Source organism: Euleptes europaea, chromosome 1 (genome assembly GCF_029931775.1).
Source record: "Euleptes europaea isolate rEulEur1 chromosome 1, rEulEur1.hap1, whole genome shotgun sequence".
In the NCBI taxonomy this organism is placed as follows: Eukaryota; Metazoa; Chordata; class Lepidosauria; order Squamata; family Sphaerodactylidae; genus Euleptes; species Euleptes europaea.
In genome coordinates, this window is record NC_079312.1 from 80,081,081 (window position 1) to 80,094,016 (window position 12,936).

Here is a 12,936-nt window from a genome sequence, read left to right on the forward strand (position 1 = left end):
TACAAGCCTGGGCCACCAAGAATGTTTTGACCTGGCACCTTGCATGTCATAGAACAGGCCCCACGTGAAACTCCAGAAAGTGCATTCCAGAGCCTTGCCTACTATCTCTCTGTTTAAGGACAAGGGAGTCCTTCTGTAGCAGAAGATGGAAAGAAGGCAATTGATTAAGAAAAGCCATCTTTCCCTAGGCATTCTGAAAAAAAGCACTTGTTCATACTTGAAGAGAATGGGAAGATTTCTGCTTTGATCGATGGAGTTCCTGGGCCAGGTGAAGCAGCCGTAAGTCTCTTTGCCTGCCCGCTAAAGCACCTGAAAGCTACTATATTATCCAAGTGCCAGAGATTTGACAGCTTCCATTCCTAGATGAAGTGTCTCCCCACAGCAAGAGCCCCGGGCCCTGCTCTCTTCCTCTGGGTGTCAGCGGAAGATTGAAAGTCAAGCTGTTTTTTGGATGGTGGCCCACAGAACAAATGGCCTGCTCTGTGTTGGGTCGCTGCAAGATTTCACTTGAATAGGATGCTGAATCTGGCAGGAAAACTGCAGTGCACTAGGTCTGTGTCCTCCCTCCACACCACTGCTTTCCCCCAGCCCAATCCTCTGTTCCCAGGTGGTGGGAAGATGGAATGGATTCCCATTGGGTGAAGGGATTTTGTGGAAAATGGCTCCATGCCAGGGACTGGGAAGTCTGGCTGCCTCTTTTCCTGTGTTGTCTCCAAACAGACCAGTGTTCAAAATTCCATTGAGAGGTGGATATAAGACACAACTGTAGCAGTAGTAGCGTCTGCATATCCTTTAAGATCCTTTTACTTCAGGCGAACCTTTCAGCTAACTGAACACCTATGAGAACATGTCCCTGGCAGATCTCTAAAGGATGCTCAAGTATAACCAGCATCCACTAAGAAGAAGAGGAGTTGGCTTTTATATGCCCATTTCCTCTACCACTTAAGGAAGAATCAAATTGGCTTACAATCACCTTCCCTTCCCCACAACAGACACCCTGTGAGGTAGGTGGGACTGAAAGAGTGTGACTATCCCAAGGTCACCCAGCTAGCTTCATATGTAGGAGAGGGGAAACAAGTCCAGTTCACCAGATTAGCCTCCACTGCTCATGTGGAGGAGTGGGGAATCAAACCCGGTTCTCCAGATCAGAGTGTACCACTCCAAACCACCGCTCTTAACCACTACGCCATGCTGGCTCTAAGCCCCCCATAGCTAACTTCTACTACTCTAGTGCCAGAAAGGCAAAATCTTGTCACTTAGATGGCGAGAATGGCCTTACCACACAGGTGATGGTTGTGTTGTGATGAGTGCTAAGGTGGGTGTGTTATGTGCTCGTTCACTGTTTTAATTAAAAAGGGAAGCTGTACACTCTGGAAGTAGAAGGGGAGTGCATGTCCAAGAACTGCTATTTGCTTTTAAAGAATAAACCAACTAAAAGTTATAGGACCACCGCAGGAGAAGAGTACACCTTGGCCACTGTTTCTTCTTTCCTCTATTTTAAACAAAGGCAATATGGACCCTCTGATGGAATCAACAGACCCTGAGCAGGCCTTTGAGTGAATGAATGATATACTTAGGAGCAATTAGTTCAAAACTGAATAAGCAACACGCTAAATGTTTCAAAAACCTTGAAGTAGTGCAGATGGGGGAGGAGAGCGATGAAAGCATGCCTGTTGTCACTAGTAACATCATCAGCACTAGCCCATAGGTGCTTGGAACATTTGTGCAGCCACAGTTCACACACCACTCCGACCTGCAGTGGATACACTAGGTCAGGGGGCTGGGAGGGAGAACATACTGTGTGCTGAGCAATGAGATACAAAAGGTTCCTCCTGAGATTGCTGCTGCATGCTATTTTATGGCAGGGCTGGTTCTACAAGAAAATGCTTGCAATAAAGGTTCAATATGGTCATGGAACTGTAGAACAATTAGCTCGAAAGCAGATGTCAGCGTGTGGACTCTTCAGTCCCAGCTTTTCTGACAAGTTCTTCCTGAACTTGCAGGTCCACTATCCAGTGAGCTACGGGGGAAGAGCATTCTCCACGGTAAAGAGGAGTTGCTCTCTCCTTTCCCCAAGCCTGTGTGCATCTGTACAACGGAGACAGGAGCTCGGTCTGTGCCGTACCATTCTGAGTACCTCTGCCAGGAGCCAGGCAAAAGAATTTCCCATTGCAGTTTGTCAGCAATTTAGAGCTACAAGCCAGTGCTGGCTCCCCAGGCCACCAGGAGACTTCAGGGTCTTTCATCTTCCCGAGCTCCATCTCCCCCCCTTCTTTGCTTGTGTGACTCATCACCGCTTTGCCCAAACTAGCCAAGCCTTTCACACAGCCAGAGACAGCAGACTTGCTGCTTGCTGTGCCAGCAGAGCCATACAGGATGAGAGAAGGGAGCCTGTGTATGGCTGGGCTGTGTTGCAGCAGCCCTGGCTGATGGGTTGTTGTGGCTGGGAGTGAGGGATGGGGCAGAGGCAAGGATGTATGATGACAAGCGGCATTCTTTCCAGCTAGCTCTGTCATACAAATTGGAAACTGTCTGCACAGGCATGGTCTTGTCTCAGCTGCAGAGCCAAGAACGAAAAAGCATAAAGACTTCATCACAGCATGTGTCTTGGAGGGGGGGGGGAGCCAGGCTCGCTTCTCGATCCAGTTTGTCATTCCAGAAGAGGCAGCAAAAATCACAGCCAAGTTGCCACCCTGAAAAGCTTCATGAACTCGCTCCTGTGTGTGTGTGTGAAGTGCCTTCAAGTCGCAGCCGACTTATGGCGACCCCTTTTGGGGTTTTCATGGCAAGAGACTAACAGAGGTGGTTTGCCAGTGCCTTCCTCTGCACAGCAACCCTGGTATTCCTTGGTGGTCTCCCATCCAAATACTACCAGGGCCGACCCTGCTTAGCTTCTGAGATCGGACAAGATCAGGTTAACCTGGGCCATCCAGGTCAGGGCGAACTCGCTCCTAGGAGGGGGTAAACACTAATGGATGATTCACACTTTGCAAAGCCTGCATGACAGAACATGGATCCAGTGGAGGACTCCCATGGATGGACGTAGGCTGGTTTTTGCTGATTGCCCCTTCCAACTACCCCTTATGCTATTCTTGGGGGAAGTCCAGTCCTCCAGGAGCAGCATTTCAGGGGGCATTTTGGATTGCAGTGGGAGGTAAGAAGATCACGCAGCACTGGATCCAACCCCATGTGTCGCACTGTAGAAATTACTGTCAGATCCACGCCATAGATTGTTGACTAGATGTGTGCTGGGATTTTCATAATAGGGATTAATTCCCAGGCTTGTATGAGCTTGATTTGGGTTGGGACTGCAGTGTGTGGGAAAAAGAGGTTCAAGTCTTCCCCAGCTCCGGGTGCCATTTTCCCTACCTGAAGTAGACCCATGGAGCTGCCATTTATCCCAATGGGGAAAATAACATGTCCTGAGGGCTACATAGATCTCCCAGATCATGTCTGTCAAACAGTCTATGGCATCTTCCAGACTGCAGCCCTGATCTGGATTTTCCCCACCTCTGGGGCGCCTCTGAAGATGGTGTGATCAGGGCAACCGTTCCACACTGCCTGTTTTTATTTGGAACTTCCCTGTGTGTGTATTGTACTTTAGTTTTACAGACTGTTCAGTTTTGGGTGGGTTTTTTTGCACTTGTACTGTTGCGCTGTTGCTCTGGTGTAATGTAACGCCCCCACTGGTCCCCATTGGCTTATGCAGTTACATTTCCCAAAGACCACAAGCAAATCATATCTTACCTACCTGGCTAACCGTTGGATTGGTTAGCTGCTTAATTTGTACATTAGACTGGTTGTTTTGACTGGCTGTGCTCCCCTTCCTTCCCTTTTTGAATTACAGACAGTAGCTAAAGAATTCAGTACAGCTATGATTAAGGCCGATTGAGGGGCTAAGGCAATACTGCTTTGGAAGGTTATTGTTGAGATTCTTCAGAGCACCCTTATACTGGCCCTGTTCTGTTCATCAATAAAGAATTTTGCTGTGTTTATGCTGCATTCATGATTACTGTGCATGGATTTTGTTCACAGAAAGTGTCTGTGGTGGAAGGGAAATCGTACACCCTACAGGCACCTCTTTTGGCCAACAGATGTTGAAGCTGCAGTCTCAGTTTGGCTGTCTGCCTGAGGCTTTTCGGGCTGCCAGCTCCCTCACTCCACTTTGGCTCACCCACCCACAAGGGGCTTGTCTTACTGCCAGCTTTCTTGCTGCTGCCTCGGCTCACCCACTCGTACTGCACACAGAATTTGAAAGTGGCGCCTAGCTGCGGTGCTCAGATGCGATCTAGGGAATATACCATGAGGTAGTAAGGCAATGATTGGCTGATTGTTTCAGGCCTTCTGACTAGCAATGAGGATTGTTCAGTGTGTGTGTAGTCTAACGCTGGATCGCTGAAATGCTGGCATGTTTTTTTTTTTTCATCACTGCTCACCCCGGCAAAAATGACAAGGTGGGTGGAGCATTGTGAAATGGCACAGGCATTTCAGACTGCCAAACCCCCAAAATGAAGCTGTTTCAGAAAAAGAAAAGATTGAGAGAAAAGAGATTTCAGAAATAGGGTTGCCAACCTCCAGGTAGTAGCTATTACAACTGATCTCCAGCCGATAGAGATAAGTTCGCCTGGAGAAAATGGCCGCTTTGGAAATTGGACTCTATGGCATTGAAGCCCCTCCCCTTCCCAAACTCCACCCTCCTCAGGCTCTGCCCCAAAAACCTCCCACCAGTGGCAAAGAGGAACCTGGCAATCCTATTCAGAAAGAGCAGGGAAAATTCAGAAAAACCAGGACAGCAAGGGATTCATAACAAAGCTGTGTGGAAATGAGGGGGAAAAACTGATAAAAAAAGGGAAATGAAATTGGAACATCAGGGCTGTCTTGGAAGATGCTTATGCGTCCCACCACTTGGTCTTTATAATGTATGAATTAGCTCAGCAATTCATAGAATCATAGAGTTGGAAGGGACCACCAGGGCCATCAAGTCCAATCTCCTGCACAATGCAGGAAATTCACAACTACCTCCCCCCACACCCCCAGTGACCAGAAGATGGCCAAGATGCCCTCCCTCTCATCATCTGCCTAAGGTCACAGAATCAGCATTGCTGACAGATGGCCATCTAACCTCTTCTTAAAAACCTCCAGGGAAGGAGAGCTTACCACCTCCCGAGGAAGCCTGTTCCACTGAGGAACCACTCTAACTGTTAGGAAATTCTTCCTAATGTCTAGATGGACATTCTTTTGATTTAATTTCAACCCATTGGTTCTGGTCCGACCTTCTTGGGCAACAGAAAACAATTCTGCACCCTCCTCTATATGACAGCCCTTCAAGTACTTGAAGATGGTTATCATATCACCTCTCAGTCTTGTGCTCTGCAGGCTAAACATACCCAGCTCCTTCAACCTTTCCTCATAGGACGGTCTCCAGACCCCTCACCATCTTTGTTGCCCTCCTCTGGACACGTTCCAGCTTGTCTACATCTTTCTTAAATTGTGGTGCCCAAAACTGAACACAGTACTCTAGGTGAGGTCTAACCAGAGCAGAGTAAAGCGATACCATCACTTCACGTGATCTGGACACTATACTTCTGTTGATGCAGCCCAAGACCACATTTGCCTTTTTAGCTACCGCATCACACTGCTGACTCATGTTCAGTGTTTGGTCTACTAAGACCCCAAGATCCTTTTCACACACACTACTACTCAGACAAGTCTCCCCCATCCTATAATTGTGCATTTGATTATTCCTACCTAAATGCAGAACTTTATATTTGTCTTTGTTGAAGTGCATTTTATTAGTTCTAGCCCACTTCTCCAGCCTGTCAAGATCATCCTGTATTTTGGCTCTGTCTTCTACCATATTTGCTACCTCTCCCAATTAACATAGGTCAGTGGTCATTGGAGCCCAGCCCTGAACTACGTTCTGTAAAATAATAAAAAAGAAGCTCAGAATTAGGAAGGGACTCAAGCTAAGGGAATGGCTCTCTGGCAGGCATGCGTCCCAGCATTCTCATGGCAAAGCCTAAGAAGTATATCTGAGGCATTTATCTGCTGCATTGCCTGCTCCAAACACATTTCTTCAACACACTGAAAGTTCTACCATAGCAACTTTGTTAGTTCCAACATATTGCTCTAACACACACAAAAAATGTGTTTGGAAGAAAGTTCCATGAAATGGACATGGTCACTATGGTCTGTGAATGGGGCTAGTTACATCCTCCTTATTTTTCTTACTTTGTTCTGCCTGCCACTATCTATAGGTTTAAAGTTGGCAGTTACCATTTTTGCAATTTTAAATAACGTATACACTACAAAAGGGCCACAAAGGTCACATACTCCTTGGCAACATTGAATCTAACCTGGATAAAAAGTAGTTTCCAGGAATATAAAATAGCCCAGATAATCAGGAATATGGCAGTCTGACAGTGCTCCCTCTAGTCTGGATGTAAGGGCAGGTAGGAGTTTTTCTCCTGGTTCTGTGAAAGTTCACTAAGTGTCAAACTAGGTTAGATGACCAGAGATCTCTCATTAGCAGCCCAATCCCAAGATCCAGATGCTGGCACACTGCCAATGCCAGCATGGCAACAGTGCTGCTAAGTGGGATCCTTTGCCCACTCTACAGAGATTTAATATATGAAAAAATGCCCCTGATAAAGCCCAGAAAGCCCAGGAATTGCACTGGGGTCCATATCAACCATGCCATAACCTACCAGTCATGGAGCAGTGTGCTACTGCCACCCATATGACAGAGAGAGACAGAGAAATGGTATGGGCTGATACAGCAATGGCCCTGGATGTCAGGCTTCCACCACCATATACAGAACACACCAACAGAGAGAATAAAGGGAACATGGGAGTCTTCTCTGGAAGAAGCACTAAAGCATGACTGGGAGGAGTCCAGGAGTGAATACACAGATTTGGGTTTTGCCTCCAGGCTGTTGGCAACCTTCAGTGGCATGGAAGTCTTTTGGAATACAGAGGAAATTGTTCTGGCTACAGGACAGGTTAGGGATTAGAGACACACAGGCCAAAGGAGGCAGATATTTGGACTGCAAGCTGAATGACTATTTTTCTTACTGGCATGGGATGTCTGGAGGAGATTTTTTTAATGCATGGGTATAGTGGATGAGGATGGAGAACAGGTATGCTCTGACAGCAGAAGTGTGAAGGATAAGAGGTAGCAACGGGAATAGCAAGCACACAGAAACTGCTCTTTTAACAAGGACTGCTGGCAGCCTCCCAGCTTCTAAATATTCGTTAGCAACGTTTCTTGATCTTTAAGGCAAGACTTCTGTGAATGTCATCTATTTGGGAATGTACAGTGGAAACTGTAGTCTCTCCTTCCCAAGAAAACTTTGACAGGTTGATCGCTGTGCAAACATTTATTTCTACCTCCCCTAATTTAGTGTCTACAGAAAATGAATCATAGGGCAAAAAGAGATCTTTGTGGACATCTAATCTCACCCAAGCCCTGTGATAAGATTCACTATACCTGAATTGTTCCTTCTAGCCACCCAGATTTAGCAGGAATTTACAGTAGAAAATGGTAAAAGAAATTACTGAAACTTGGGAGACTGGGCACAGATATTAACACTAATGACTAGGCAGGAAACTTCCACTGTTGACAAACCAAAAGCACCATTTGGCGGTAACATTGGTGAACCGGATTGGAACAACTGAATATAGTAATTTGGCTGCCTATTATTTCATTGCTTTATAAAGAACCAAAGTAAAGTTTTTTAAAAATAACTAGACTCAAGCCTCTGTTAACATAGGCAACATATCTGAGTGATCAAATGTCAGATTCTAATGAATGGTGAGGGGTAGGAGAACCTTCCTCTGCACTAGTCTTTTGGCATTACTACTTTAGTACTTAAAGGCTAAAAGACCACTTGAAAGCCTTGACCTCTCCCAGAATGTTTTGCTTATCTGGGGGGCTAATAAATCCACTAAATGATCTCTCTGTGTGTGTGTTAAGTGCCATCAAGTCGCTTCTGACTCATGGCAACACAAATGATTTCTGCGCTGGGCTATTTACACAGAAATAGGGTTGCCAGCTCCAGGTTGGGAAATACCTGGAGATTTTGGGGGTGGAGCCTGAGGAGGGCAGGGTTTGGGGATGGGAGGGACTTCAATGCCATAGACTCCAATTGCCAAAATGGCCATTTTCTCCTGGCAAACTGATCTCTGTCGGCTGGAGATCAGTTGTAATAGCAGGAGATCTCCAGCTACTACCTGGAGGCTGGCAACCCTACACAGAAACTAGTATCTGGCTTTAGGGTCCCCATGTCAGTGACAGGGAGCAAGCCCTGGGTGATGGCTGCTTACTAGCAGTGGGTGACAGACAATATGTTTGGAGAGAGCTGGTAGCAGCTTTCCACAATGTCTACGCAACTTGCTTTGGGATCACTGTCTCCTAGGATCAAACAGAGTTTTGAAACAATATGCAGACCTGCAAAACCTGTTAACTGGACATAGAAGAGAAACGAGCATATATCTACACCATATGTAGTGACCCCTCTTTCAAACCACCTTCAACTCTCTAATTTTTGTTGTTGTTGCCAATTCTGGCTTAGGAGATTCCTGGGGATTTGGTTGACAGTTTCTGGGGAGGGCAGAAGTTCTGGAGTTGATTCAATTTCCCCTAGACTCTGCCCCCTGAAGTGACCATTTCCTCCAGAGGAACTGAACTCTGTAGTCTGGAGATCAGTTGTAATTCTGGGAGAACCCCAGGCCCTACTGGGAGCTTGGCAATCCTAAATCCGAGATTGGAGCATGATGGGAGGGATGGCAGAAGGTCAAAAGAGAATGGTATTAATGGAAAGACAAGACTTACCCCCTAGGGCCTGCTTCATCACAAAATCCATACTGCCAACTGAGTTACTGAGTTCTAGGCGATGGCAGAATTCTCATCCAGTGTTGCTGGTGGGAGTCTTTGGGTCAGGCGCTACCTGGATGGAAGAAAGGGAGGCCAGATGAGCAAGAGGGAACAGCAAAATAATCTGATCCAGGACCCTGCTACTGAAAATAGGATACATCCAAAGGTATAGTTTGTCATGTCATTTGTGGAAAATCATGTAGTAAATGGGTGGGAAAGAAAATCCACACATAGAGTGATTTTGCTGAACCTTACCCAGAGAATTCTGGTATCCCCACCTTCATTTGCTATACACCTTGCAATTCTTGTCCATCCTAACTGCGCGGGGATTTACAATTATGTGGAGACTCAGAAAACGTTTGGGCTGCATGGAGGTGTTCATGATAACTGCTAATTTTTTTAGAAGTTAAAATCTTGTTCCTCATGGGCCTATCAAAGATCACTTGCTAGGGTAGCCAACAATAATGGAGAACAGTGACCTGTCTTTTTAGCAAAGGCTTAATGTGTGGAAATGGGAAACCAAAGCTGTTCATGGCATGGAGGCAAATAATATCCCATTAAGCCTCTATTAAAGTGCCAGGACATTTTATCCCAGGCTAGTTGATAGCCCTCCTGCTTCCCCTCATACCATTTGTTTTCTGACTTGAAAGCTCTGCTCAATGTGTTTTCTTATTCTGAAGTAAGATGGGTGGCCACAGGAGATGGGGCCATGATAGCAGCAACCCCAGCTGTGGAATGCCCTCCTTGCAGCCAGTTTCAGCCAGAAGCTAGAAAAGAACGTTCAGTTAGGCCTTTGGTTGATTGCACCCCCCACAACAGATAGGCTAGATCAGGGGTGCTAAACTCATTTGTTACGAGGGCCGGATATGACACAAATGTCACTTGGTAGGGCCAGCCCAGATCAGGACTGGAGGGGTTGGCTGCCTTGGACTGGATAAGAGCTCTCAAGGGGCCGGATCTGGCCTGTGGGCCTCATGATTGACACCCCGGGTTAGATTGTCTTGGCATTGCTGGGTTTTTTGTTGTATATTTCATGGTTAACTTTATAACTTTATTTTTATTTTTAAAACATATTATGTTATTAACAAGTTGTTTTTGTTAGTTGCCTCAGAAGTGTGGAGCTCAGTTTTTTAAAAAACATTCAAACAAACTGACGAATAACCTCCCCTCCCAAAACCAGGCCAAGTAGATCATGGCTAGTGGGGATACAGCCTTCTCAAAGGGTGGCCCCTCAGCTATGTGTTATTGTTATTTAGGCATCAGATTAAGGCTGTGTTTGTTGAATATGAGTTCATTACTATAAATGCTGTTGAGTTTACTATAAGTATTGTTTTAAGTGTTGTGGTTTTAAAGTTCTTAACTTTGTGAGCTGCCTCAGAGGCCTGGAATGGAAAGTTGATGCAGACGTTTAAAATAAGTAGGAGATTTAGTTTAATACAGTCCAAGACCAACAATAAAAACTTTTACATAATAAGTTTAAAATATGTAAATAATTATTAATAACCTGATCTTGACCCCATTCTTGGCACACTTCTTTTAGATACCCTGTGTTTCGATTTATTGGAGGGAGTATATTTTGTGAAAATTTAGTAGCATTTTAGGAAAAATACTGTGAAAAAAACTCAGCCTGACAAGGATGGAAGATTCCATGCTTCTATTCAGGGGACCAAAAGACCTGCTAAAACCTGCCTTCCCCCCTTTCTTACTTCTCTGTACTTCGTTGTTTGAAGTATTTCCTTCTCCCATTCTGACTCCAATATTGGAAAGGAGCCAGGCTTTTAAAACAAGAAGAACAGTGTAAGATGGAGGACAGGGCAAGGTTTAGCTCTGCTCACCTGCATGCTCCATCTGCAGTTTAAAAAAAAATACAATTTACAAATGAATGGTAGGATATATGAATAAATGCATGTGGATCTCCTCCCTTCTCTGCCCATCATGTCCACTTTGGCTTTGTCCAATCTTTTACTAAAAACCTTCCAGTACGACATCCTGGGTTCAACTGCTTGGACTTCATTTAGTTAGAAGGCTTTGCCTAATGCAGTTCTTAATATAGTTGCAATTTGAAATATTCCGCCTACAGAGTAGTTTTTTAAAATAGCTGCCTATGTAAATTTACTAGCTGGAGAACGAAATAAAGGCAATTTTAATGTATTTCTATTACAGACTTAAGCAGATGACAATACGCTGCCGCTTTGCTCATGTTCCCATTTACACTTAAAAATCCTTCTGTTAGCAAGAAAACCCAGCAGGCTGAATAGAAAACTGCCATGGCCCCTCATTGAGGTTTGGTGACCCTGGCTGCTGAAAGGCTTTAAAAAGCCTTCTGTCGGTGTACCGGGGCGAAAGTGGTCAGGAAGCTGCCTACTGGCAGCTCTGCTTCCGGCACGCCCCTGCAACGCCCCTGCAACGCCGATGGGATGCAGGTGGGAGGCCCAGCCGGCGTCCCTGGGTGGTGCTTCTGTGGCAGCACCAGGAGAATGGTGCCCGGATCCCCCCGCCAGTATCCATGCCACCCTGGATGGCATAAGTGAAACGGGCGCTGGCACAGGGGATACGAATGCAGACACAGCCCCTTCCTGGCCTCTAAAGGACTTTCGTGCTTTCGGGTCAGGAATGGGCTGTCAGAGGTCAAAACCAGCACTTTGATTTTTTTGTCACCAACTACAGCCATGACCCTTCTTCAAAGAAACAGCTATAAAGTAATATATTTTCATAATACAGACATGGGCATCTGGACATGCACAGAATGCGTTTTCGTCATTACTGAATACGTTCAGCCCAACCTCATACATCATACATGCTGAACTGAGGAAAAGGGCTTCCTTCAGGGACAGACAGTACCTCTGGTTTTTTTTTTTTAATGTTTCCTTCCCCCACCTTGCTCGAACACATTCCACAAGAAGTTCTCCTGCACCACCACTAAATCTGCTGTCAGTATCTTATACATGCACATTTACCATCATTGATCTCCACTGTAAAAACATCTGAACATAGGACAATATCACCCAAGTGGAAGTCCTGTGAATGCCTGAGAGCAAACTCTCCCTTGCATCCTGCTGAAGAGAGAACCCTCCTGCAGTCCTACCACTACAGAAGAACAATCCCTACTGGACACCCTGAGGCATTCTGGAGCCAAAAGGCAGGGGTAATAGGGTTGCTTGGAAATTCAAGGCCACTGCTTTGTGAAGGAGACAGAAGCAAAGCTGCAACATAGGACTCATTATTGATTGCTTTACTGTATGTGTCTCCCCCTCCTCTTTCTCCAGTGACCTTGAAAAGAAGGGATTTTGGCAGGTGTCATTTGTCATGGAGGAAGTCCCTGCTGAAATTCCTTTCTCGCGGCAAGGGATAAATGTAAAAGAGCTCAGTCCTGCTCCACATCAAGTCACCCTCCTCTTCCTCTTTGTTTCCTCCATCTTCCCTTGAAAAAGAAATGGTGGGGATGCCAGTGGTGGGACATACCTGCTGCGGAAGGAGCATCAGTCGACTCTTTCTGCCCCAACTGGAAATAATTCAAATGTCTACTATGCCCTTCTCCTGCTATACCCCAACACCAGTGCCTTTTGAAGGGGGCACAAGACCCTTTATGGAGAGAAGTTGCAGACCCTGGGACCCTCTGCCTGCAGAGCAAGTAGTCTACCACTGTGCTGCCGTTCCTCCCACACACTGCTGTATTCAGTTTGGATTTAAAGAAGTGTCAGTCTACAAAAAGAAGCTCCAATCCCTTGAATGTCCCTCACAGACAGGTGCAATCTATTCTTTAGGGCTCTGGGGTACATTTACGCTGAACCTTCACAATAGGTTAGCAGCTGTCATAGCCTATGTGAAATGAGCTAGGTGCTTGCTTATGAAACTCATGTCACAATACATTTGTTACTCTTTAAGGTGCCACAAGACACTCAAATTGATTCCCCCCCCCCTTTTGCAGCAAAGGACTAGCTCAGCTAAACTCGAATCTCCTGCTTTATTGTAAGACACTTCACGGCTGATAGTTCAGTGCTAACTTGGATTTACCATGGGATCTGCATGGAATCCAGTGATGTCTTTGGGTCTTAGTCATC

At 45.8% G+C, this 12,936-nt stretch overlaps 1 protein-coding gene across 1 annotated transcript in view; it reads right to left on the reverse strand.

Moving 5' to 3' along the window:
* Window positions 1–12,936, reverse strand: part of CPLX2 (complexin 2) — a 109,967-nt gene that overhangs the window by 12,564 nt on the left and 84,467 nt on the right. Inside the window, exon 2 of the mRNA XM_056860986.1 lies at window positions 8,834–8,948. Coding sequence (XP_056716964.1) covers window positions 8,834–8,864 — 31 coding nt within the window. The 5' untranslated portion in view covers window positions 8,865–8,948. The remainder of the gene's footprint in view (window positions 1–8,833; window positions 8,949–12,936) is intronic.